The 26,504-nt window shown below is 58.2% G+C and overlaps 1 protein-coding gene and 1 pseudogene across 4 annotated transcripts in view; both read left to right on the forward strand.

The window, feature by feature from the left end:
• The window catches only part of PAK4 (p21 (RAC1) activated kinase 4), a 42,592-nt gene extending 21,307 nt beyond the window's left edge, over positions 1-21,285 (forward strand). The window contains exons 1-10 of one of the 4 annotated variants that reach the window (XM_010985158.3): positions 881-1,060; positions 9,845-9,918; positions 11,232-11,488; positions 14,186-14,647; positions 14,865-15,305; positions 16,694-16,827; positions 17,038-17,164; positions 18,222-18,347; positions 19,656-19,790; positions 20,292-21,285. In XM_010985158.3, the coding sequence (XP_010983460.2) occupies positions 11,285-11,488; positions 14,186-14,647; positions 14,865-15,305; positions 16,694-16,827; positions 17,038-17,164; positions 18,222-18,347; positions 19,656-19,790; positions 20,292-20,447 (1,785 nt within the window). In that variant the 5' untranslated portion in view covers positions 881-1,060; positions 9,845-9,918; positions 11,232-11,284 and the 3' untranslated portion in view covers positions 20,448-21,285. Of the gene's footprint in view, positions 1-880; positions 1,061-8,108; positions 8,208-9,844; positions 9,919-11,231; positions 11,489-14,185; positions 14,648-14,864; positions 15,306-16,693; positions 16,828-17,037; positions 17,165-18,221; positions 18,348-19,655; positions 19,791-20,291 lie in introns of those variants that run through there. The other 3 variants (XM_064489315.1, XM_010985157.3, XM_064489316.1) reach the window with 3 other exon arrangements.
• A 3,194-nt stretch (positions 21,286-24,479) lies between these two features.
• Positions 24,480-25,941, forward strand: LOC105093381 (ferritin light chain-like; annotated as a pseudogene).
• Positions 25,942-26,504: the final 563 nt, after the last annotated feature.

Genomic DNA, 26,504 nt, shown 5'->3' on the forward strand with positions numbered 1-26,504 from the left:
CCCGGCGCCTGACCTCCCTGCTGGGCGCCTTGGGCAGATCACTCAACCTCTCTTGGCCTCAGTTTCCTCCGTTGTAAAATGAGCCTGATAAAGTACCTGCCCATTTAGGGCAGTGGTGAGCTAAAATGACTTAATGCGTGTCACTGCTCAGAGCAGGGTCTGCCCCAGAGGAAGTTCTCTGGAAAGTTGGGCCACTTATTTTCAGAAGGGTTAGTTACATCCTGGCAACAGCCAGCATGGCGCGCGGAAGTTCCAGCCCTCCCCACCTTTCTCTCTCCCCATTCCCTCGCGCCTAGAGATGCCAGTACAGGGGGGCGGGGGGGGGTTGGTTCACGGTGATCTCCCCCTAGTGAGGCTGCAAGTCTCAGGTTCATCCTCCTGGGTGAATTGGGTGGAGCAGAGAGGGCCCCTTCATTGTGCCCTCTGGAGCTCTTGCTGGAATCACAGCCTGGGAGTGGGGGGAGAGGGGAACACAGCAAGCCCCAGACCTCCAGGCACCCTCCCCGTAAGAGAGGCCACTCATTGCCGTCGCTCTGCCCTGCAGCCCAGTCCCACCAATATTTCAGACTTGGCTGCCCCACCAGCCGCTCTCTGGCTCTCAACCCCATCCTGTGTAGCTGCTGCTTTCCTGGCCCCTGGCACCCAGCCTGGCATGGAGAGGAAGATGGGGGTGTGCGGGTGCCTGTGTAATGGGAGACTGACCCTGCTAACACACGGGCTGCAGTCATGGTCCCCAGCTTCTGTGTCCCTGCCCAGCCCCTCCCTCCACGGGACAGTTGTGGGCCCTGTGGCCCAAGCTTTCCAGGCTCAGCCCCACCTCCCTCCATCCCTCCCTCCCACCCTCCGCCCTCCCGTGGGCTGGAACCACAGGCAAGCTCGACTCCTGCCAGGGCAGGGCCGCGTCACCAGCTGCTGCCAGGGAGGTGGGGGCGCAGAACCCTGCCCATTCTCCTCAGTGGGTGCGTGTATCCAGGACCAGGGGAACCCCTTGATCCCAGCTCTCTGCTCTCCCACCTGGAAGCCTAACCTGGGCCAGGACAGAGGGAAGAGGATGGTGGAGGTGAGCTGGCCTGGTCCTAGGGCAAGAAGGGAGGAGAGGGAGGGAGGGCTGCCTGGGTGTGGGGGAGGGCAGTCCTGCTGCCTGGCCACCTGAGCCAGCGTAAGCACGTGTTAGAGGGGCCACACCTTTCTTGGGTGTGTGTGTTTCCATGTTGGTGACGGCAGGTGTCTGTCCACTGGGGCTTAGCCCACGCCTCAGCACGGGTCCCACAGCGTCCAGGTTGGGAGTGTGTTCTGGGGTGTGATTCGCATGGGGTGGTTCCCTGGTCACTGAGTGACCCTGGAGTTGGCTGTGAGTGTGCCTGGGTCTGCCATGGGTTTTGTTACCTACTGTGTGCGGGTCTACTGCTGTGTGGTCTTGCGGTCTGACTCTGGCTTGGGAGGGTTCCTAGGTGTGAGTTTGGGGTCTGCCTTCCTCGGTGAGTCCAGCCGTAACGGAGCAGCTTTTGACTTGTGTGTGTGCATGTGTGTGGCTGTTTCTAGGTGGTGGCTGAGGTCTGTCTTGTGGTGTCATTTTGTTCCCCCAGGATCATTGCTGTGTGTCTCTTGGTCTCTTTCCAGAGCCCCTGTGTCTCGGGGGTGTACAGTGTTTGTAGAGGGGCTCCTGGGTCCATGACTTCTTGGGGTCCTGGCTGTGGATTGCCTCAGCATCCTGGCCCTTCTGTCCTGAGAGCTACCTCTGAGCCAGGCCCCTCTTTAAGACTATTCCCCCACGTTCTCCCACTGATGCCTCACAGTCTCTGCCGCATGCTTAGCTGGGCCCTTGTTCCCAGGGCCGGAGCTTAGGCTCAGAGCGGGTGTCCCTTCCCACACTCAGGCCACTGGGGTCCACAGGCACTGTGGGGTCAAGGTGGCCCCCCATCTCAGGCTGCTTGGGGACTTCTCCGTGCCACCAGTGTGTGTAAGTCCTGTGCGTCTGTGGTTGTGTGTCTGGACATCCGTGCCATGTGTGTAAGTCTCTGCAGACAGCTGTGCACTGAGGAGCATCTTCATGTGTTTCTGTGTCAAGGGCATGTGTGTGCGTGCGTGTGTGTGTGTGTGTGTGTGTGTATTGGGGAGTTCCATGGCAGGACAGGGCTTAGGTTGCAGGGCCCAGGAGGGCTCTGGGGCCTCTTTTCGGCCTGTCACCTCCTCCCTCCTTCCTGCCCGGCCTCAGGGGAGGAATGAATGAAGTCTGATCTGATTTCCCTGGTCCCTGTGGGTTCGTCCACACTCTCAGGTTTGTTGTGGCATCCATCCCCACCCTGGCTGCCTCCAGGCGGTGAGGGACACCAACAGGGCCCTTTGTGTCTGTGCCCTGTTGAGCCTGGCCGGGTTAGGAGGGGGCCCTGTTGCCTGGGGCTGCCACAGGAGCCATCTGGCCTCCCTGGGGGCTCAGAGCACCATCTCTTCATTCAGCCCCACTCTCTGAGCTGTACTCTGCCCTGTGCTGGGCAGGGTGGGGACACTGGGTGGCTGAGATGGCCCCAGGCCCTGTCCTCTTAGTAGGGGAGCTCGCAGTCCAGTGGGGGAGAGGCAGACCTGTCCTTACAAAGTGGCAGCTCGTTATGCTCCCCCATCCCAGCCCTGGAGAAAGACTTAATGGAGACAGTAAGACTGGCACCTTTGCTCAGGCTGGGAGAGGACTGTGCCCAGCACCCTCTTTCATTTGTTCGTTCCTTTCTTTATTCCTTCAGCAGCAACAACAACAGTGGCAGTAATAGTAACAGCAGCTAGCCTGTCAGGAGGGCCCACTTGGTGCCAGGCGCTGCTCTACATGTTTCACATGGGTCGTCTCATTCGATCATCCAAACACTCACGGGAGATAGGGACTGTCATTACCCGCAGTTTGCAGATGAGGACTCAGAGGCCCAGGGTCACTTGGTCACGGGCACACAGCTTGGCAGTGTTGCAGCGGGTCCCCGAGCCTGAGCAGTCAGTCTGCTCTTCGTCACCAACTGCCTGCTGAGTCCTTGTCCGGGCACAGTCTGTGCGAAGGCCTGGAGCGGAGAGGACAGCACTGCGAGTGGCCAGAACACAGAGAGCAGGGCTGCTCCTCGCTTCCCACACGGCCAACTCCAGGCCCTGCTCCCCAAGGCCAGGGTGACCCCCTGATCTGTGTCTTTTTATGGGATTCCATTCATTGTGGGGACTCAGATTGCTGGTGGCGCACCCCCAGGATGACTTGCCTCTTGCCTGTAGTCAGAAGATGCTGCCACTTGCTCAGGTTTCCAGCCTAGGCAGCGTGGTGTGGAGGGCCTGGGGAAGTGGGCTCCCAGCTGGGCACCACTTGTGGTGTTGAAAACACACACCAGCTTATTCACTGAATAGCCAGATTCGGTCTGTAAAGAGGCCCAGTTCCTTTGCAGGCATCCAGGTCAGGCTTCCAGGCATTGTGGACAGGCCTTGGAGACCCCATCTGCACTCTGCCCTCACCAGCTTTTCCTGCCCCTCTTCTAGGTCCAGCCTCATCACTTTGGCAAAGGCATCACTCATTTGTTGCACAGACGTTTCCTGGGCACCTACTGTGTGCCGGGCCCTGCTCCAGATGCCAGGGGTATGGCGAGAACAAGACAAAGGCCCTTGCTCTCAAGGAACCAATATTCCACTGGGAGGAGGGGATGGGAGGGGAGGGGACCGACCAACAGTCAACAGGTATTTAATACCAGATGGTCCTGAATGCCATGGAGAAGTAGAAAGCAGGGGTGCAAATTTTGTCAGGGAGTCAGGGAAGGCCTCTCAGAGGAGGCTTTATTTGCACTGAGACCTGAATATCAGGAAAGGATGAGACATGCAGCTCTGGACAGTGGGGACCGAGGGTGCAAAGGCCTGAGGCTGGAACAAGCTTGATGTGTCCAAGACTGAAAAGGAGGAGGCCAGCATGATTAGGGTGCGGTGCGGGAGGTGATGAGGTCCCAAGGTGGTCAGGGCCTTGTTAAGTCACGGAGGAGCCAGAAGCCCTTGGAGAGTTTGATTTGTTTCACATTTTTTCAGAGTCCCTCCTAACTAAGGCAAGTCCTGATCTTGGTCCTGGTCATCGGAAGTAGAGTTGTCTCTGCCCATGTTCTTGTCCCACAAGCCTCTGGGGCAGCAAGGCCTTCTCCGTGGGTCAGAGTGGACGCCTTTGTGCCCTGGTGCTGGGCCATCCTGGGCAGTGACTTCCCTTCTCTGGGCCTCAGTTTCCTAGGTCAGGAAACAGAAAGGAAGAAAACTCAGACCCAAGAACAGTTGAGAGGGTTCTATGCAGCCTGGTCTGCCTGCATTGCGCAGGCTGGGCCAGAGTCAGCGCTGAAATACATGTGCGTCCTCTCCATCCACTCAGCAGCCGCAGAGGGGCAACCTGTAACCAACCAGAACGTGGCTCCTGCCTGCACCAAGCCACCGGCTTATCCTGGAGACAATAGTAGACACAGTCATAACCATATAACATGTTAGGTGATGCTAAGGACAGAGGGAGAATGGACCGGGTGCCAGAATGTGCCAGGCTATGGGGGATGTGGTGATGGGCAAGATCAGACCAGGCGCCCACCCCCGGGGAGCTCACGTTCCCGCTGTTAGAGGAGGTGGTGTCAGTCCTTGGCAATCCTGCCATCTTGCCTTCACAGCCTACCCAGAACCTGCCTGTTCCTTGCCCTCCACGGCCTCACTTGGACCCGTCCACCCTCTTCTCCTGATGGACTATCACATCTTCCTCCTTCTTGGTCTCCCTACTCTGTCCTGCCCTGCCCTGCCAGTCTGTCCCCACATGCAGCCAGAGGGAGCCTGTAAACACCTGAGTCAGGCCACGCCCCTCCCCAGCTCAGAACCTACCCGTAGCTCCATCGCACTCAGGTAAGAGCCTGAGTCCTCCCTGTGGCCCACAAGTTCCCACATGATCTGCCCTCCTCTCTCACCCTTCGCTCACCACGCCTAGCCACTCGGCCTCCTCGCTGCTCTTTGACCACATCAAGCGTGTTCCTGCCTCAGGACATTTTCATGGGCTGTTCCCAATGCCTGTGTGCTCTTGCTTCGAGTACCCACAGGGCTCCCTCTTCTCCCCACTCTGGTCCCTGCTCAGAAAGGTCCCCCTGACCATTTCATTGAATATTCCCACCTTTCCTCCCCCCCACCCCTACTGTATTCTCAGCACTTACCATCCAACTTGCTAGCTATTTTTCTGATTTATCTCACTTATTGACAGTCTCCTTTCCCCTAGAATGTGAGCTCCGCAAGGGCAGGATATTCCTGGCTGTTCAGGCCTCCGCTGTCATCCCTGCCCCGGGCCGGTCCAAGGTCAGCCCTCAGTGGACAGTGATGATTGGACAAATGGGTGGGTGTGTGAGTGTGATGGGTCACATGTGGATAGAGTAGGTGCCAAGGAGGGGCTTGGGCATATGTCAGTCCCAAAGCTTAAGGAAGGGTCTAGGGGGGACATGGTACCTGAGGACTCCTTGCAGGAACTAAGCTCAGGGCAGGAGGCCTGAAGAGAGGTTTGGATGGGAGAGGGGGCCACATAGGTGAGCAGTAGGCGCTGAGCAAAAGTGTAGGGGGGAAGGGCGTGGAGGCTTTGGGGGGCAGGGAGAGCCTGCTGCGGGCCACCAAGGTAAGTCAGACTCCCCCTCCATCATCAAGGAAGGGGGAAACTAAGGTAGCGAGGGGGCTTCTGGAGCTGGTAGGTGAAGATCATGGTGGAAAGGTGAATGGGAGCCCAGGCTGGAGAGCAGGCTGGGGACAGTGAGCGCTTCTGCATCGTCCCCTTCCTGCACTAGTTTCATTTTGGTGAATACCAAAGGACAGCTATGACCCCTGCGGCATCCTCTGACCTGCCCCTGCACCACAGGTTCTGGCTGGGTCAGCCCCTCCACTGCCCGTGATCAGGGAGCTTTATGCAGAGCCTGCAGGGGCAGGCTGGGGCGGGGGGAAGGAGTTCTGCGCACACGCACACGCACACGCACACACACTTCCCAGACACTTTGTCACTCCAGTGGATCTCGCTCTCCCCTCTGCATTGATTTCCTTGGTGGGGGGAATGGTGAAACGATGGCCGTTTTTCTCATGAAAGGTCAGAAGGTAGGACACGTGATGTGAGCACAGGGAGTGACAGAAAATGTGAAGCTTTTGCTAGGACAGATCGGAAACTGCCCTTCCTATATGTTAAATAATCCAAAAGCCTTTTTTTTTTAATTGAAATAAACATTCTAGAGTAGGATGGAGACATGCCTGCGTTTGGGGAATCAGACACCGGACTTCAGAGGCATCATGCTCTGGCTGGTGGCCACGGGCTGCACGCTGTCCTCCTTTGTTCTCTGTCACTGGGGTCACCGCTTCACCCTCTGCCTCTGGATTGCAGGGGTTTCTCTGCCAGAGTTTTACAAGTCCTTCCTGGGCAGAGTCTGAGGTGTCTAAGCGGGTGGGTAACGTAGCAGGTACAGGGGAGCGTGTTCATTCACCATGCGTTCCATGCCTGCTGTGGGCCATGCGGTGTTGTAGGAGTTGGGGTACAGCGGGGAGCAGGACACAAGGAGCTGACATTCTAATGGGAGAAGCAGACACTGAAGAATTACACACACACACACATACACACACACACACACAGGTGGTGAGTAAGGCAAGGAAAGAGGCATAGAGAGGGTGACAGGACAGGAACAGGGACACTTGAACACAGATGTGGGTGGAAGGAAGGAGGGGAGGAGCCATGTGCAGATCAGTGAGAAGAGAGTTCCAGCAGCGGGGGCAAACTGCCAGTGCAAACGTAGGGGCATGTCTTGGGTTTGAAGAACAGCATGGAGGCCCAAGTGGCTGGGGCAAAGTGAGCGAGGGGGCGTGTGGGAGGAGAGCAGGACTGATGGGCAGGTGGTGCAGGACCTCGTGGGCTACAGGGAAGAGCCTTGAGGGCGAGCAAAGTGTTCAAGGATGCTGACTCTGTAATGGATCTGACCATCTTCCAGGCCCACCTCTGCTTCGTGACCTTAGCAAGAGATTTCACCTTTGTGAGCCTCAGTTTCCACATCTGCAACACGAGGGTGAGAATAGCCACTCCACCAGAGTGCGGGGAGCCAGTGCTGAGCATTGGCATTTGCACAGGGTCATGGTCCCCTCCCTCCCCCACAGTGGTGGCGGGGGTGTGAGTTCTGGGGCTCAGCCTCAGTAAGCCACATTCGGTGGCGGGGACTGGTTCTTGGACATCTTTTCCAGTGCAGACTGACACGCCAAAGGCCTGTGGAAAAGGTGAATAAGGAGCCTTGGGCGGGGGGCGGGGGAGGCGGTGGTCAGAACCCCACTTTGTGCTGCCTCCTACTACCCCCTGGGGGCCTGGGACAGGTCAGAGTGGAGGTGAGGACCCTCAGCTCCAGGAGGGCTCAGGGCAGGAGAGAAAAGGCCAAGTCTGGTTGTGGAGAGAGGATGGGGAGAGAGGGAGGAAGGGAAGAGACAAGGACGAGACTTGGAGGAGATGAGGAGGAGGAGGATGATAAAAACAAAAGCACCTCCACAAGCCCACGGGCGCAGGACAGGCGGGTAAGAGCCTAGACGTTAGTCCCCCAGCTGCCCGTGTTCAGATCCTGGGTGCCCTGGACAAGGTTTCTCCCCTCTGGGCCTCAATCTCCCACCTGTGAATTGGGGACGATGAGAGTGCCTGTCTCACAGGTGGCAGTGAGGGTGGAATGCGATTAGACAGAGCCCCAAGCAGGGCTGGGCACACACGAATCTCCAAGGACACAGCTGCTGTAATTCCAAGAACCAGTGGGGCCCAGGCTCTGGGTGAGACGGGCCTGGAGCATCATGTCCACTCTGCATCCCAGGCTACGGGCCCCGGGCGAGTGGGGCACCCTCTCTGTGCCTCGTCTTCCTCATCTGTAACACCAGGCCCATAATGGCACCTTCCTCCAGGGTCAGGCATGCAGGTTGAATGAGGGACTCCCAGTCAGGTGCTTAGGAGAGGGGCCGGCACGGTAGGGGTTCAGTAAGTGTTGCTGCCGCTGTGATGGTGACCGGCGTTACCGAGCACTTCCTTACTGTGTGCGCTGTCCCTGTCCCTGGGGCCAGGCCCCCAGTGCCTGTGTTCTCTGTGACTCCGTCTAAGAGCTCCAAGAAGCAGGTACTGTCATGGTCTTCCTTTAACAGAGGAGGAAACTGAGGCACAACGCAGCTGAGCCACTGGTCCAGGGCCACGCGGTGAGCGCCCAAGGCAGGTGGGTCACCCCACTTCACAGGCACAGAAAGTGAGGCAGCAGAGTGTGTGGCAGCGGCGGTGGCCGGCTCTGAACTTGCCCAGGAACCCCAGCGCCCACTCTTCACCCACCTTGCTCCTGGCACAGGCCCCTACCTTTGTGTGGCAGCTCCTCTCCCTTCTCCTCTGCGGGCCCCATACAGTCCATATCTTGGGGACTTGGTGGGAAGGGGGCGGGGGCGGGGGTCTGGTCAGGGGAACCGGCTGTGTTGGAGCTGCCCCAGGGTGGGGCTCCCGCCTGATCATTATAAACACAGTCAGTTCCTCTGTTTGTCCTGCCCTCCATGCAGCGCCCAGAGGGAAGGGGTGGCCCCAGGCAAATATCCGGAGGTGTGCCCCTGAGTCCCCTTCGCCTGCAGTCGCATGCAGCTGGGGGCGGGCGGGCCAGCTGCCATGCGCAGGCAGTGCTCAGGGCTTTATGGGTGGGGGTCCTGGGTTGGCTGCCCCATCTTCCAGGCTGCCTCCTGCGCACTCTGACTGGATCCTGAGCTCCTCCCTTCCCTGGGTTTAGTGAGGGGTTGTGTGGCTAATCCTATTCCTGAGGAGGGCTTGGAGCTGACTTGGTGCCCGCAGGCCCTGAGCTGGGGGGTGGAGGATGGGCAGGTCCAGTGAGAGAGGCCACAGTGAGTGAGGAGTGAGGCTGGGGCCAAACAGGGGCACATGTGGGAAGACAGAGGAGGTGATAGAACATGGGGCGTAGACCTGGAGTGATAGCAGGGGTGATGGGGGAGGGTCGGGGTGTAGGGATGAGGCTAGGGGCTAGAACTGAAAGGGCCGAGGGCAGAGAAGCCTGGAGAGAAACAGAGTAGGTCAGGGCCACTAGTAGGTAGGCCAGGCCAGAAGCCTGGGAGCAGAGGACGGACAGTGTTCTGGGGGCCAGAATTGGGGAGAGACACTGAAGGGCTCCTGGCTTGGTAGGGATCAGAGAAGAGGCAGAGGGCCCCCACCCCAGCCAGGGCAGCCAGGGAAACTGGACCCGCTGGCAGAGCCCTGGCTCTGGCCACCTGCTGGCCAGGAGGTCCAGGCCAGTTGAGACAGGTTGGCTGCTGGGTCCCCACCCGCCTCCCGCTGGGCTCCCATTGCCAAACCGGTTCTCCTGGCTGGCTGCCCACTGATAGTCCTGCCTCTGGGCCAGGGGTGGCAGCCTCTTCGTCCTCACCTCACAGAGCGGCTCCTACAGGAAAGAAGCCAGGAGGGGAACCAGGGGCTGCGGGGGCCACATCCCAGACACGCTCCTGAGCATCCTCACTGGGTCACAAGACTTACTGAGCTCGGGGCTGACCCTGTGCTGGGCACTGTGCCAGGCACTGAGGAGCCAGCCATGAACCAGACAAGATCCCTACCCAGTGCGTTTCCCCATGTTCTCTGGATCTCAGCTCACATGGCCCCTCTTCTGGGAAGCCTCCCCTCACCTCATCCGCATCCTGCCATCCCTCTGGGCTGGGTCTGGGACCCTGGGACCCCAGCCCCAATCACTCTGGGCTGTCTGTCCGAGGCTGGTCCATCACCGCTGTATCCCTGGCCAGCCAGCACAAGGCCGGGCACAAAGGAGTGAGTTATTACTGAATGAATGAATGGTGTTTTCTTCCCCTTTTACAGATGAGTAACCCGAAGCCCCAAGAGGAGACGTCACCTGCCAGAGGGCACTTCTAGCACAGCCAGCATCAAACCAGGTCTGTGGCATCCAGGGCCCCTATGTAGGACAGGGGAGCAGCGCCTGGGGCCCCTCCTCCTCGGGCGCTGCTCCGAGTAACCCTAATCATCAGAAGAGCAAACACCGAGAGGGCCCTCGCTCCTGCCCAGCCCTGCGCCCAGCCCTACTCATATTAACTCATTAATCCTCCCGGCAGCCCCATGGGAGTTGATCCGGGGCACAGCCAGTTTAAGTCACTTGCCCAGGGTCACTTGTAGTAGACGGCAGAGAGATTTGCACTCTAGCCATCTGGCTCCCCTGCCTGTCATTTCTCTGGTCCCGCTGTGGGGACACCACCATCATGCATGTCCCCTTTGGCCCTTTTGGTTTTTAAATCAGATTTCAGTGTGCATTTATGCAGCCCCTGGTACTGCTCGGAGTACTGGAGTGGAGACCACAGACTCTAAGGACAGGGACTGTTTGGTCTGTTAGTTTCTTTAATGAAGCGGATCTTTCCCTGCTATGTGATCTTGGTGAGGAACTTCCCTCCTCTGAGCCTTAATCTTCATCTGTAAAATGGGAATGTTGCAGTGAGGCTGCCTAGTGTTCACGCATAGGATGGGCTCAGTGACCATTTGTAGAACAGGTAACCAAAGGTGTGTGGTGTTCCTAGCCCAGAGTCCTGGCTGGGAAATCAAGGATGCTGGTGGCAGGTCTTTAGGAACCAGTCATTGAGCACACGCTGTGTGCCAGGCTTAGGGTGGGACATGTGGAAACTGGGCAGGTGAAACCTGGCCAGGGGTGCTGAGAGTCTAGTGATGGGGGTATAAATGTTGAATTAGTAAATACAAGATGGAACAGCAGAATTTCCAGAAATTAAGCATGCTATGAAATGATGTACTGGGAAGACAGTGGGGCACGGGGGCTTTTTTTCTTTATCAGGAAAGGAGTCACCAATGACTGACGCCTGAAGGAGGGGAGGGAGGGAGCCATGTGTGAATACCAGGGAAGAGTGCTCCCTGCAGAGGGAACCGCCAGTGCAAAGGCCCTGAGGTTTGGAAGCCAGTGTGAGCGAGAGGGAGAGATGAGAGCTGAGAGGTGGTGGGGCAGGTCTTGTGGAGTGGGCCACAAGTAGGACTCGACTTTCCTGAGTGAGGTGGAGCCCCAGGAGGGCTCTGAACAAGGGACCTGACTCGGGTGTTCACGGGGTCCCTAGGCTGCATGTGGGGGGCAGACTGGACAGGGCAGGGGGAGCAGGGAGACCAGGGAAGGGAGGAGGGAGGACGGAGCGCAGGCAGGGCCAGAGGAAGGGGCAGAGATGGGCAGGTTCTGGTGAGCAGCCCCCTCCTGCAGGCCTGCCAGCCGGAGCCCAAGTCTACACCCTCGCGCGCTTAAAGCCTGGCACCATGTTTGGGAAGAAGAAGAAACGGGTCGAGATCTCGGCACCATCCAACTTCGAGCACCGTGTGCACACGGGCTTCGACCAACATGAGCAGAAGTTCACGGGGCTGCCCCGCCAGTGGCAGAGCCTGATCGAGGAGTCTGCTCGCCGGCCCAAGCCCCTCGTCGACCCCGCCTGCATTACCTCCATCCAGCCTGGGGCCCCCAAGGTATGTTGGCAGCCACCACCATCTCTTTGGACCCATGCCAACCCTCATAGGGGGACCCCATCCCTCGATCCCATACTCTGGGGCCAACACCTCCTCCAAACAGACCTCTAGACACACCAGCTGCCCACCTCATCTTCACGCCCGACACTGGCCTTTCAGTCACCCCTCCACCCCCTAATCCCTCACTTGGCCTCTCAACACGGACCGCCTTACCTTCCCAAGAACCCCACAGTGACCTTGACCCCTCGACTGTCCCCCCACACCAGCCCCAAGTCGTGCTCAGAGGAGCCTCACGCACTGAGCTCTGTGCTCCTGTCCCCAGTACTGCAGACTTGTCCTCGGGCCACCGCGGGGGGAGGGACAGGCCTATTCCCACATGGTGACTGCCCCAGCAGGTCAGGGCTGGGCTGGGGGAACCCAGAGAGGGCACCTGACCCAGCCCCGGGATCCAGGCCTGCTTCATGGGATGAGGCCTGTGGGATAAGGGGGAGGAGGAGTCATTGAGGCAAATTGTGAGGAGGCAGGGCATCTAGTGGAGGAACCCGCCCACGAAAGCATTGTGGGTGGGGGTTGGTTTGGTTTTTTTTTCCCCTGCCATCTTAAGCAAAAGGACAGAATTGGGATTTGAAGCAAGGTCTGTTTCCAAGGCTCATGCTTTTAATCCCTTTCCTGTCTCCGAGGTCCTGGCTCCCGGGTGTGGCCTGTGGTGAGGCTGGTCTGAGGGCAAGGGCTACAGCCTGGACTTTATCCAAAGGGCAGTGAGAAACCAGGAAGGGCTGCAAGCCAGAGGATAGCAGCCAGAGTTGTTCCGAGGGGCGGGGCTGGGTGTGCCGGTCAGCAGGCCCAGCGCCCCGGGGCAGGCCTGTGGCTGACTCATCCTCTCCCGGTGCCTGGCCAAAATGGGCAGAGAGGTGCAGGCGCTCTCCCCCTACGGCCTCCATCTGGCAGCCCACCAATGTGTGCCTGTGCCCTATGCAGGGGGCTTTTGGATACTTTGAATTCTTTGCCACTGCCTAAAAAAGCAAGAGACTTCACGTCCAAATCTATATTTCTGGCTTCTCCCAACCAATGGGCTGGGGCCACTAGAGGGGCAGCTGCCTCCGTAGGCTGGACACTGGCTCTTCTGGGCCCACAGGCCCCACCCAGCCCACCCAGTTCCATCCCTGACCTGGCCCAGGGCGCCTCCTAAAATCTAGCCGCTGCTTAGCCTGCCCGCCACGAGCTCTATCTGGGACAGTGTCCGCCAGGAGGAAGGGGCACCTTGTCTTAAGTCACACAACAATGCCACATGGGCTCACACTGTCCTGGGGCCCCATGGGCACTTGTGTTTGCTACCTTTGGTTGAGAATCTCCCTAGTCATCCCAGACCCGACCCTGACCCCCAGGGACTTCTCAACCTCTTATTCCAGCACCAGAGTCTGACCAGGTGTCTCCCTTGCTTCATTGAGGCCCTGGACAAGGATGGGCAGTTCTGGCTTTAGGATGTCTGGCAGCCCCTGTCCCTGCCTGCTGGTGATTGACAGCACAGGGCTGGGGACATGTTCTCCCCTCCCCACAGCCTCCTCCCATCCGGCCTCACTCACTCACTCAGGGATTCAGCAAACATTTATTGAGCACCTTCTGCGTACCAGCTGCTGTTCTAGGTGCTAGGCGTAGCCAAAGCAGAAACAGACAGGAAAAAACAATGGCTGCCCTCAGGAACATTGTTCTGGGGGAACAGGCAGTGTGGACAGCTATATGCGTGCTTTATGTTAGCTGGTTTCAAGTGCCCTAGAAAAGAAGAAAGCGGGGTAGGGAGACAGGAGGTGTTAGTTTAGACTACGGGTTGTTAGCAAAAGCCTCCCTCTGAGAAACTGAGTTTTGAGCAAAGACTTGAAGATAGGGTGGGGAGGGATCCCTGGGCAAACATGGGGGAAGATGTTCCAGGCAGGGAGAACAGCCAGTGCAAAGGCCCTGAGGTTGGTGCATGTGTGGTGTGTTTGAGGAGTAGTGAGGAGACCCATGTACCTGGAGCTGAGTGAGGGGCAGGGGGAACCCTGGAGGCTCTGACCTGAATCAGGGTGGCGGCCATGGCGGGTGAGGCCTGGGTAGATTTGGGACATGCTTTACGTGGGCATTTGTATTTACCCCCACTTCTGGGGCACTCCTACCCTCTACTTTGGGGTCAATCCTTTCTGACTCTCCCTTTACCCCACCCTCAGCCTCCAGGGAAACAGAGAGCATGGTTTGGGGTTAACAGCCCTGGGCAGGCTACAGGGGAGGCAGTGCCAGGCTGGGCCCTGGCTGCAGCATCCTGTAATTTGCAGCTCTTCGGGGCTGATTATGGGGTGGCGTGGCCTCTGCCCTCCTTCCCCTCCACCACTCAGGGCAGGGACTTCCCCCAAGCCTGGAGCTCAAGAGAAAGACTGGGTGCTTTTCAAGGGAACATCCAGCCTGGGGGCAACAGCCTGACTGATGGGAAGGTCGTCCTTCAGGTCCCCTCTTGTGACCCATGACTAGGTGCTGGGGGCGGGGCTGCAGGGGCCTCCCTGGTGCTGCCCCTGCCCTCCCAGCCCCATCATCACCCCATGGCATTTCTTCATTCCGTCTCTGTCTTGTCTCTGTGTGTGTTGTGTTGTCTTGTCCCTGTGTGTCGGATACACGTCCTGTGTCCCCCTCCTTACCTGGCCCCCACCCCGCCACTGCCCTGCATCCCAGACCATCGTGCGGGGCAGCAAAGGCGCCAAGGATGGGGCCCTCACGCTGCTGCTGGACGAGTTTGAGAACATGTCGGTGACACGCTCCAACTCCCTGCGGAGAGACAGCCCGCCGCCACCCGCACGTGCCCGCCAGGAAAACGGGATGCCCGCGGAGCAGGCCGCCATGGCCAGAGGGGGCCCAGAGAAGGCGGGCGGCCAAAGCCGGGTTGCTGGTCGCCACGAGGCAGGTGGCACCAGTGGTGACAGGCGGCGGGCAGGGCCGGACAAAAGGCCCAAGTCTTCCAGGGAGGGCTCGGGGGGCCCTCAGGAGTCCTCCCGGGACAAGCGCCCCCTCTCTGGGCCTGACGTCGGCACCCCCCACCAGCCTGCCAGTCTGGCAAGCGGGGCGAAAGTGGCAGCTGGCCGGCCCTTTAACACGTACCCACGGGCCGACACGGACCACCCATCCCGGGGCGTCCAGGTAACCGATTCCCTAGCCCCAGGACCCCTCCAGCGTCCCCTTGCCCAGAGCTTCCCCATTCCCCACCCACCAGCTCCAGCCTGTGCCCAACCCACTGTCCATCTCCATCCTGACCACCATGTGTCTGTCCCACAGAGCCAGTGTCCCAGTCCTGCTCAGGGAGCAGAGCCGATCCCCCAGCCCCTCCACTGACAGCTGCCTCTCTTTTCTGTTGCAGGGGGAGCCTCACAACATGGCCCCCAATGGGCCATCGGTGGGGGGCCTGGCTGTCCCCCAGTCCTCCTCCTCCTCCCGGCCCCCTGCCCGAGCCCGCGGCACCCCCAGCCCTGGTGTGCTGGGCCCCCATGCCTCTGAGCCCCAGTTGGCCCCTCCAGCCCGTGCCCTCGCTGCCCCTGCTGTGCCTCCTGCCCCTGGGCCCCCCGGCCCCCGATCACCACAGCGGGAACCACAGCGAGTGTCCCATGAGCAGTTCCGGGCTGCCCTGCAGCTGGTGGTGGATCCTGGCGACCCTCGCTCCTACCTGGACAACTTCATCAAGATCGGCGAGGGCTCCACGGGCATCGTTTGCATCGCCACCGTGCGCAGCTCGGGCAGGCTGGTGGCCGTCAAGAAGATGGACCTGCGCAAACAGCAGAGGCGCGAGCTGCTGTTCAATGAGGTGGGCCAGCCAGCACACCGCCTCCCCTCTGCCTCCACCTCCTCCCCAGGCTCCTCCGAGCATGGTTTGAGGGCCCTGGAGGGGTGAGGGTGGGAGAGGCCCTTCCAGGCTGCGGTGCCTCAGGGCCAGGTGCTGTCTTCTCTGCTCACACCTTCCCAGGCTGTCTTCTCTGTCCCCACGACACCCACAGCCACATCTCTGTCCCGTTCCTGGCCTCTCCCCAAGCCCCCACTCCAGGCCCCCTCAGCCCACTGAACACCACCCTCTGCGGGCCTTCCAGGCCCCTGACACCAAAACTGGCTCCCAAGCATTTCCCCCAAACCTGCCCCTCCAAGTTCCTTGTCTCAGAGAAGCTCCATACCCTTGTCCCCAGGCCAGAGCCCTGGACCTCCCTGGCCCCTAACCCAGCCTGTCAGCCCCAAGCCTGTCACTCCTTCCCCCACGCCTGTGCAGCCCATCCTCTGGTGCTGGGCCCTGCCCTCGCCTCCCCTCTGGGGTGCCCCCCAGGCATGCCCACACCACCGCCAGAGGGCTGCCGCACACCCCGCTGCGGCCCTTTACAGTGCCCCAGTGCCCTTCAGATACTGAGATCAGCCCCCATTTAGGCCTTTGGTTCTGTCTGACCTCAGGCTTTGGCTCTTGAGGGGCTCACTGCCAGAGAGCTTGTTCCAAAGGCAGACAGACTCCTGGATCCTTCCCAAAAGGAATCTGTGTTGGGAGCAGCCCTCAGACTCTGATGCCAGAGTCCCAGGAGGATATGAGGTCTGGAGTTGTCCAGCTCTGGCTCTCACCTCCCAGTCTCTCCACACTCCCCAACCAAGCCCCATGACCCATTCCTCAGGAGTACAGTGTCCAGCTGCGCCAGGAGCTTCTGTTTAACGTGGCCCCGTGAGCACCGTGTTCCCTCACCTCTGCCAGTCTTTGCCTTCCAGGCCTTCCTGCCCCCGAAATCCACCCCCCCACCCCCTACCTTGTATCTAACCTTGGCTGATCCCTGCTTGTCCTTCTGGTCTCAGCCCTGGGCTTAGGCGCTCTCTTTCCACCTCCCTCTCCCAACATCAGCGTGGTCATCAGGGCCACTCAGAGACCAGCTCAGGGCTGGTCAGAGATGGACATCAGCAGCGTGGTGTGTGCGTGGGGTGGGGAGCACCCCCGGAATGGAGTGCAGATGTCAGGCCCCAAGCTGCCATTGACAGCTCTTGGCTCTGGCCGTAGAAGGGCAGTCTAGGGTGATCCCAAAGAACAAAAGTGATGGGTGGAACCAGACCTGCAGTGTGGCAGGGCCCACGCCTGGGCCAGAGAGGGAGGCAGGAGGGCTGGTGGCTAGGTCTGAGGGCAGGAGCTGGTGGTCCTCCACCGTGCTGACCCAGCCTCCCTCCCGCACCCAGGTGGTGATCATGAGGGACTACCAGCATGAGAACGTGGTGGAGATGTACAACAGCTACCTGGTCGGGGACGAGCTCTGGGTGGTGATGGAGTTCCTGGAAGGAGGCGCCCTCACCGACATCGTCACCCACACCAGGTATTGCTGGGCAGCGGGTGACACCCAGCCTGCTGGCTCTCCAGGCTCCCCAGGGTAGACCTGGGTCCCCTCAGAACTCTCCCACAACAGGACTAATCCCCTCCAGACCCCTGGGGTGGGGCCATGTCTCAGAGCCAGCAGGGTGTGTCCCCCTCAGACCCCAGGGCAGGGCCTGTCTGCCCTACCTTCTCAGCACCCCCCACCTCGCAGGATGAATGAGGAGCAGATCGCCGCCGTGTGCCTGGCGGTGCTCCAGGCCTTGTCTGTGCTCCACGCCCAGGGCGTCATCCACCGGGACATCAAGAGTGACTCCATCCTGCTGACCCACGATGGCAGGGTGAGGAGTAGGGTGCTTGGCCTCCCCCTGCCTGTCCCCAGCTCCCCCTCTGCTGGTAGGATGGGCTTTGACCCCTAGTTCAGTTGCTTGAGGAACATTAAGTTTATTTGTTCCTCATGGAGCAGTCCAGTGAGTTGGGGGTTCTGTTCACAGTCAGGGGGCTCAGATTGGAGGGGGCTCTGCCGTCAGCACAGGCTCAGACAGGGGAGGCTGCCACAGCTCTGGGCCACGTGAGAACCTGTTTCCGGCCGGGCAGCCAGGCATGGGCTGGGGACTCCAGTCCCGTCTCCTGTCTTCTGGACTGAAGTTCTAAATCTGAGGATGACCGTCCCAGGGCCCAGAACCTGCATTTATATTCCAAGAGTGGACATGATTTTCAGTGGGAGGGGGCCCTTGACCTTCACCAAATTCTTGGTAATTGGCCCACCCTCCTCCAGGAAAGTTTAGCCAGTCACCAGGGCAGGGTGTGTGGGGGGCTCTGTTTCACTGGGAATTTCAGCTGGGGTCCATGAACACCTAAAGATGTCTACAGATGTGCTTTGGGGACATCAGGAGCATGGAATCGTACGCACACTGTGTGGGTATGTCTTCTGGGGGTGGAGGGTCCATAGAGATCCTCAAGAGCCTGAACAGGGCCCACGGTTCCAAAACAGGTGTAAATCCGTGGGGGACGTGGCTGTGGCAAGGCTGTCCCTGCCACACATGTCAACTGAAGACGTGCTTCGTGCAGGCAAGCAGGGGCCCGGGGCATGGGCTTTGGGAGCCAGCCCTGGTCTAAGCCCCCACCCAGCCTTTGGTACCCATGGGACACGGGCCACTTCTCCAAGAGCCCCAGTGCAGACCCTGTCAGGGAGGCAAATAGTGTGATCTTAGGCAGGTGACCTACCTGAGGACTCCAGCCGGGAGATGGCAGAGCTCCCCAGCGGTCTGGCTCTAACCTCTGGGCTGCACGGTAGAGACCCAGCATGTCTGAGACCAAGGAGTTATATAGGTGGACGCCTCTGCTCACCTTCCCCTGGCCAGCACCTCTGACCCCGCTGACTGCACCCTGCTCCAGGTGAAGCTGTCGGACTTCGGGTTCTGTGCCCAGGTGAGCAAGGAGGTGCCACGGAGGAAGTCACTGGTCGGCACACCCTACTGGATGGCCCCGGAGCTCATCTCCCGCCTTCCCTATGGACCGGAGGTGAGCCAGAGGCGGCCTGCTTGTCCCACTGTCAGCACTGGTTTACGCTGTGACAGGCTAGAACTGCTGGAGTGCTGGGGGGAGGTGGGGCCCGGTGCTGTGGACGGTTTTGTGCGAGGAGAGGTAGGCGCACACACGCCACTCATCACTGACTGGGTACTAGTTCGGAGCAAGGCCCAGTGCTTGGCAGTGGGAACAGAATGCTGAGCACAAATGGCCCTGGCCCTGCCTGACAGCCTGGTGCAGAGGCCATGAATGGGCAGGCGCTGGCTGCTGTGGTCTGAAGATGCTTTTGCAGGCACTTTAAAAAGAGAGCTCTCATAAAAGTCTGAATTTTTATCCTCTTTTGGAAAACCAAGAGATCTGGCCACCTGGAGGCCACATCCCCACATAGCAACAGTTGGCAGGTGCTGAGGGGCTGCTCCGATTTAGAAAGGGCAGGATACCTTTGTCTTGGCCATAGTCCTCACCTATCTCTCTTCCCTCCGCTGACCTGCTTTACTCACTGCCGCTACCTGCCTGGCTCTGAGGTCTTTGAGCTGTGGCCCGTGGCCTTGAAGATTCCCCTGGTCAGTCAGCAAGACTTGACCCCAGTGCCTGGCATGAGGAAGGACCCCTTGGAAGCACATCTGGGGGGACCTCAGGCAGGAGCGGGATCACACTGGGAGGGGAAGCTGGTTTGAGGTTGTGAGGGGCCATCTCAGTCAGGATTGCCAGTGAGTGACAAAACCAGCTCAAACAGATTTAGCAAAACGAAAAGCTCTGGGTCCCTAGAACTGTGAAGTTGGAGGGGCGACCGGCTTCTGGCCTAGCAGTCGGTGTGCTTGTTCCCTCCAAGCTCTGATGTTCTCCATGTAGTCTTCATTCAGGCAGGTGCTCCCCTGGTCGGAGCAGAAATGACCCCAGCAACTCCAGACACATCTCCCTGTCTATGAGCACCACCGTTTTCCTGGACATTTTGGTTAAAATCTCAGGGTTGACTGTGATTGGCTCGGCTTGCATCACGTGTCCATTCCTGAACCAATTACTGTGTCTCCTACTCTGCTGATTAGGCAACTTGGTCATGCTCCGTGGACAGGGGCTGGGGTGGGATGGGGTCCACCAAAGGAACCCAGGGAGGTTAGCAAAAAGAGGATGGATGCTGGGTGGGCAGAACCCTTCAGAGGGCACCCTGTGCATAGGGTCTGGCAGGCTGGGTGTCAGAGGGTGTTCGGGCCCAGGGAGTCCAGGAGCGAAGAGGCAGAGGCAGAGCCATGGCCAGCCTCTGCAATTGTCCCCTGAGCTCAGGCTGCCCCTCCCCCACTGCAGGTGGACATCTGGTCTCTGGGGGTGATGGTGATCGAGATGGTAGACGGGGAGCCCCCCTACTTCAATGAGCCACCCCTCAAAGCCATGAAGATGATTCGGGACAACCTGCCACCCCGACTGAAGAACCTGCACAAGGTGGGCCACTCTGGCAGGCAGCAGGTGTAAGGAGATGACCCCCAGGCAGGCAGGGGGGTGAGGTGCCACCCAGCCCCAAACCCAAGCAGAGTGCTGGGGATGGGCAAGACTAGGGTGTTTATGGCTCCTGAGGTGGTCCCCGAGGCCTCAAGTGTCCACATGAACTCTGTGCCCTTGCCATCCCACAGAGGCTGTGCTTGGGCTGGCCTGGCTGACCGCACACAGCACAGCCAGGTCCAGGAGAGGGGCCTTCCTGGTGGAGAGATTGCCTGGTGAGAAAGGGGTGCCTCCAGGGTCCGGCTCCTTGCCAAACCTCAAAAATGTGTTGGAAATGAGCCCCTGGGGCCAAGTTCCAGACACCTGGGCCCTCTTTGCCTGCGTCCATCCCTGAGTATTAGATGTTGTCAGCCCATTTGACAGAAGAGGAAACTGAGGCCCCACAGCGAGTGAGCAGTGGAACTGGCACTCAGACCCCTGACCCTCTCCCTTACCTCTCGACAGGTGTCGCCGTCCCTGAAGGGCTTCCTGGACCGCCTGCTGGTGCGTGACCCGGCACAGCGGGCCACGGCGGCTGAGCTGCTCAAGCACCCGTTCCTGGCCAAAGCAGGCCCACCCGCCAGCATCGTGCCCCTCATGCGCCAGAACCGCACCAGATGAGGCCCAGTGCCCCATCCCTGAACCAAAGAGCCCTTTGGGTCACCCCTGCCCTGCCAGAGGCCAGTGGGGAGCTGGCCCTGCTCCTCCCAGCCTGGGAGACACTCCGTGTGGCCCTGCCCTCCTTGCTGGGGAGTGTGTGGGACCCTACTACTGAACTCCGGTTTTGATTTTGTGACTTTTAAAAAAACACAGGGACTTGTGGGAGCAAGTAAGGCTCCCAGGACCCCTGCCCCCACCCTCCGGGACAGGCCAGCCCCTGTGTTTTCCTGTCTCTAGGAAGGACAGGCAGCCCTCCCATCACTGGAACTCTGCATTGGGGGCCACCGGGGGTAGAGACAACACTACAAAAGGTGTGTGTGTGTGTGTGTGTGTGTGCACGCGTGTGTGTGCGCGCACGTGTGCGTGCACACGTGTGGAAGGGCCAGCGCCTCTGTCCTCCAGCCTGCAAGTGGGTGTCTCTGAGACCTCGCCTGACACACAGCCCCTCCCCCCCGAGCCACTACGGGGGGTCGATCATGAATGTCTGAAGAGTGGCCTTTTCCCGTCGCCCCGCACCCCTTTATGTGGCTGGTGGGGAGCAGGGGTCAGGGCGTCCTACCCACCCCCAGCCTCTGCAGAACATGACTACTGCACCTGGACAGCCTCCTCTTTTCTAGAAGTCTATTTATATTGTCATTTTATAACACTCTAGCCCCCATCTGGGGACAGATGGTCTCTGTCCCACAGGGTGGCACCAGGGACAGAGCCACTGCTTGAAGAATCAGGTTCCTGGCCCCTCGGCGCAGCCCTGCCCTCCCCTCCCTCAAGTTAGTTTTACAATTAAAACATTTTCTTGTTTTGTGTGTGTGCGGTGTGTGTAGAGGCCCCTCCCTGTCCAGACCATCTGGGGGGCGGGTGTGGATGGGGACAGGCTCTGGGGTTGGGAAAGGAAGGCCTGGCTAGCCCTGGGATTCCAGGCCAGCCGGGGCCAGGGCTGTGGCTGTGAGCGGGTGGGAGTTCAGGTCCAAGCAGCCCGTAACGCTCCCCATCGTGGCGGCAGGGTTGACACCCCTTGGGCCTGGAAGCAGCCAGTTTACTAATCCACATCCCACGGTGACCAGTTTGCTGAATCTATGATTTGTTGGAGGCTTATTTTAAAGGTCACCTGGAGTGTGTTCAGTGCACAGGAACTGATTCTTGGTGAGTTGACGTTAAGAAATTGGTCAGCAGGCCGGTGAGCTTTGGGGGATTGGCTAAGGCAGATGGACATAGCGCTGGGGCTTCAGAGATAGTCCACTGGCCGAGAACTTCCCTCCTGGCTGGGCCCCGGGGGCTGAGCTGAGCCTGGCTCTCAGTGACTAGGATAATGGAGAAAGGAGTCCGGCTGACAGGTGACAGCGCTGCTGCTGCGCTCTGGGCAGTGACTGCCCCAGGCCAGTGTGAACTTTGAGTGCATCCTCCCCAGGACCCTGAGAGGTGTCAAGGGCAGCAGCGGCCTCCTGGGGACACTGGGAGAGCGAGGAGCAAATCCCTCTCCCCAGAGCCCTCCCCAGTGTCAGGGACCTCAGCCTGGTTTGTGGGCGGGAAGTGTGTTGAAAGGGCTTAGTCCCGTCTCCACTGTCAGCACCCGCCCCGACGGCACACCTCCACAGGCCCTGAGTCCCCCAGGATTGGGCGCTGTTTCCATGACAGCCTGGCCAAGTCCATGCATGAGCTGGATAGCTGATTACAGAGACTTAAACACCAGTGCGGGCAGCTGTTGCTATAGATGATGAGTGTGTTTGAGGCCTGGGTGAAGGGGGTACGTCTCTGGGAAAAAAACAAGCCAAAACTGGCGTAAGGAGAAATAGAACAGAAGAAAAGACCGAAATTCATCCCCCCACCCCAACACAGAAAGCTTCGAGCTTGAATGCGTTTACAAATGAGTTCTACCAGACGGATGGATCAGGTAATTCCCACCTTGTACAAGTTGTTCCAGAAAATAGACAAAGAGGATGGCTGCCTGGCTCATTTAGGAGGCTGGTATGCCCACGAGTCCAGAGCCAGGTAAGGCTGGTGGAGGAGAGAACATCGCAGAGTCTCCGCTCACAGCCCCGGGGCACTGAGAGCAGCTCTAGGCTCAGGGACAGGAAGCACCTGCCCGCCTCATTACGTGGTGGGGGCAGGTCTGTCTGGCTCCACGGAGCCTGCAGCTTCAAGAATAGTTTTGGGTGGCATGAGGGCATCTCCAGACCCCTTGCCTCCCTCCAGCTGCTGCCACCCACACAGACGGGGTTCCAGGGTAGCAGTCGCCCCTCTAGTCGTTTTCCCTGGGGGATGGGGGAGGTTAATACAAGGGGTTGGTTACCAAGGCCCTGGGAAGTCTAGGGGAGCCAGAGGGCTAGTGACCCAGCCCTGGCAGGAGGCCGCCACCTCCCGGGGGCTGGAGGAACAAAAGGGTCAGTGGCACCACCTGAACCCTGAGGTCTGTTCAAGTCTCCGCCATGGCTGGAGCAGGGTGGCTCTCCCTGCTTCCCGCCCTCTGCTCCCACTCCCGTGCCTCCTACCGCGGGTACCTTACTGATTCCCACTGGCAAGGGAGTCAGACCAAGAGGGTTTTCAGGCTTCCAGCCTCTACAGAACAGGGGGCTCCTAGAAGGGCAAGTGTGGCAGAGCAGCAGCAGACATCTGCCCACAGCCAAGCAGCCTGGAGGACTCCCTTTGTCCAGGGGTTGGTTATTGACCAGATGTGGCGCCCCCTCTGGGCGGAGTGAGTGTTAACCTGCGCTGCAGCAGGTGCTGTAGGTGGTGGTCTGAACTGCAGATGCCCAAGAGGGGGAGTCAGAGATGTATTCACCCATAGATGAGACGTGTTTACAGAGACCCAAAATGAGTGATTGAAACAAGTCAGACCGGTGGTTCTCAAAGTGCGGTTCCCAGACCAGCAGCCTCCCTGGGAACTTACTGGAAATGTGAATTCCTAGGCCCCACCCCAGGCTGAATCAGTGACTCTGGGTGGGGCCAGCAGTCTTGTATTTGAACAATCCCTCCCAGGGGTTCTGATGCCACTCAAGTTTGAGAACCACTGAGAGCTACAATTGTGTAAAAAGGCCAAGGAGTATGGGATCCAGCCCTGTTGGGTCAGCAAGGTCCTAGACCCCTTCCCTCTTGGGCTCCTCCATCCTAGGGTTGTTGCCTCTCCTACGTGAAGAGCGGGGCACTCCACTTCCCTTTAAGGACATGACCCAGAGGTTTCACCATTGCCCCTTTGGCCTGAGCTTAGTCACGCAGCCACGCCTGGCAGCAAGGCAGGTTAGGAAATGTAGTCTTTATTCTGGGTGGCTGTGTGTCTAACTAAAACTGTTACTGCAGAATTGTGACCTTCCATCCCTACTCTTCACTAGATTTGTCAAGCTTCACCCCAGAGAACCCAGAGGCAGACCCAAGTGTATGCAGGAGCAAACTGATGGGGGGAAATAGATTGTTTGATAATAGTGTTGAGGAAATTGGTTCATTCTTTGAAGTAAAAACTGACTCCCTACCGAATACAACAAAAGGGAACCCAGTTCAGGGCAGTAGAGATATGAAAAATTTCTATTATCTCAGTTCTGTTGGACAGTGCTTCTCTAGCCAGATTAAACATCACCATGAAAGGTAAATTATAAAGTTGATAGAGGAAAATACTCGATGACCTAGGGGCAGAGAAGGTCTTCTTAAAGCCCCAAAGGAACACATTAAAGAAAAATAATCAATTTGATTTTATCAAAAATTTAAGTTTTTGTTCAAGGAAGGACATTGCGGGAAATGGAATAGGTTTCAGAATGGGAGAAGATGTTTACAAAGCCTAACACCTTCAAGATATTTCTTTAGGCAGTGTGCTCGGTGATCCTGCGGATCGTCTCTTGCTTCAACAGTGTTTGGACAGAACAGACTCAGGGACGCCCCTTGCTCCAGCCTCCGACCACCCTTCAACGTTTTTTCTAGTTGAAACCTTCAGAAGCAGCCACTCTGCTATCCTCAGCCTCGGGGACCAGCCAACACCATTTTGTGAGCTTAACTCATTACCAATCAACCATGAGCTCCCAGATTCGTCAGAATTATTCCACCGAGTTGGAGGCTGCCGTCAACCACCTGGTCAACATGCATCTGTGGGCCTCCTACACCTGCCTCTCTCTGGGTTTCTATTTCTGCTGCGATGATGTGGCTCTGGACGGCGTGGGCCACTTTTTCCGCGAATTGGCTAGGAGAAGCGCGAGGGTGCTGAGCATCTCTTGAAAATGCAAAACCAGTGTGGTGGCCGCAGCCTCTTTCAGAACGTGCAGAAGCCATCTCAAGATGAGTGGGGTAAAAACCAGGACGCTATGGAAGCTGCTATTGTCCTGGAGAAGAACCTGAACCAGGCCCTTTTGGATCTGCATGCCCTGGGTTCCACCCACCCAGACCCACACCTCTGTGACTTCTGGGAGAGCCACTTCCTGGATGAAGAGGTGAAACTCATCAAGAAGATGGGCGACCACCTGACTCACCTCCACAGGCTGGCTGGTCCCCAGGCTGAGCTGGGCGAGTATCTCTCCCAAAGGCTCACCTCAAGCACGACTAGGAGCCTCTGCAACCCCGCGGCCTTTGTGGAGCCCCTCTGGTGTCAGCGCTTCTGCCTGAAGCCTCTCTCTGCGGTCACCAGGCAGCTTTTTAACCATCCTGGAGCCCTCTCCCAACCCTTGGACCACATAGTAACAATAAAGCTTTTTGCAACAGCAAAAAAAAAAAAAAAAAAAAAATTTAACGGGTAAAAGAGCAACCCTAACAGAAAAATGGGCAGAGGATATAAACAGGCAATTTACAGAAAGAAAAAAATCCAAAAGGCCGATAGGAATATGCTCAGGTGCTTAAGCTCATCAGTGATCAGAGAAAAGCAAATTCAACAATGAGCTGTCATTTTTAACACGGCGAACCTAGTAAAAATTAGAAAGTCGGCCTTCGTCAACCGAAGTACTGCGCATGCGTATCTCCCAGTAATTCCGCTCTTGGGTGACTTCCCAAAGAAACTCTCCCTCTGGACCAGGACAGGGCGAGCACAAGGATATTCACCACAGCAGTGTTTCTGCCAGAGCTGAGAGCACCAGCAAGGGGCTCCTGTGCAGCCGTTGGGAGCCAGGGACCGAGTGTGCTCATAGGGAAGGATGAATGAAAGAGTGGTCTTGGGAGAAATAAAGGCCTGAAGGCCATGCTGAAGGTCTGTTATATAAGCAAATCGCAACCCCCTTTGGTGTGGACTGGGGCCTGGCCACAGGTATCTAAAATGAGAATTATCCAGGTGATTCTAACCCGCAGCCAGGATGGGGAATGGGAGAATGGCAGTTTGCCTCAGTAAGTCATTGTTAGCATCAAACCTCATGCCTGCCTCCAGCCAATGTCCCATGAGAAGGGCCCAGGGAATCATCTCACATCTTCCCTCATTTCACAGATGTGGAGACTGAAGTCCACGGAGGGAAAGGGCCTCGCTCAGGGTCTCACGGCTTACGAGGGCCAGGCTTGAAATCTCAGGTCCCTCACTGGCTTTTAGAGCCAGGCTTTGGGCTGGATGGTGGGACTGCAACAGCGAGCAGGACAGACCCGGTCCAGGAGGGCCAGGCAGGTGACATCGGTGGGGGTAGGGGGGTGGGAGGTGGTCGCACACACGCCCCTCTCAGGGTCAGTCACTTCTCAGGGCTCTGTGGCCTTGTGGGAGTTTGGTCCAATGATGCCAAATGTTCTGACTTTCCTCAAGAAATCCCCATTTTCATGTGAGAGCTCTTGAATCTTAAAGGCAGGCAACTAATTCAAACATAGTATCACGTGGGCCAAGCAAAATCAAGGTAGTAGTTAACATTTATCAAAGCCTTACCACCTCTGGTGCTTTGCTGAGCTCCTGGTATTACCTCATTTAACCCTGTAGTGGATTGAAGAGTGTCCCCTTTCCCCCCACCAAAAAATCAGATATGTCCCTGTGGAACCTATGGATGTGACCTTATTTGGAAAAGGAGTATTTGCAGATGTGATCAAGGATCTTGAGATGAGACCATCCTGGCTTATCTGGGTGGGACCTAAATCCAGTGACAA

This window comes from Camelus dromedarius, chromosome 9 (assembly GCF_036321535.1).
Source record: "Camelus dromedarius isolate mCamDro1 chromosome 9, mCamDro1.pat, whole genome shotgun sequence".
NCBI lineage: Eukaryota > Metazoa > Chordata > Mammalia > Artiodactyla > Camelidae > Camelus > Camelus dromedarius.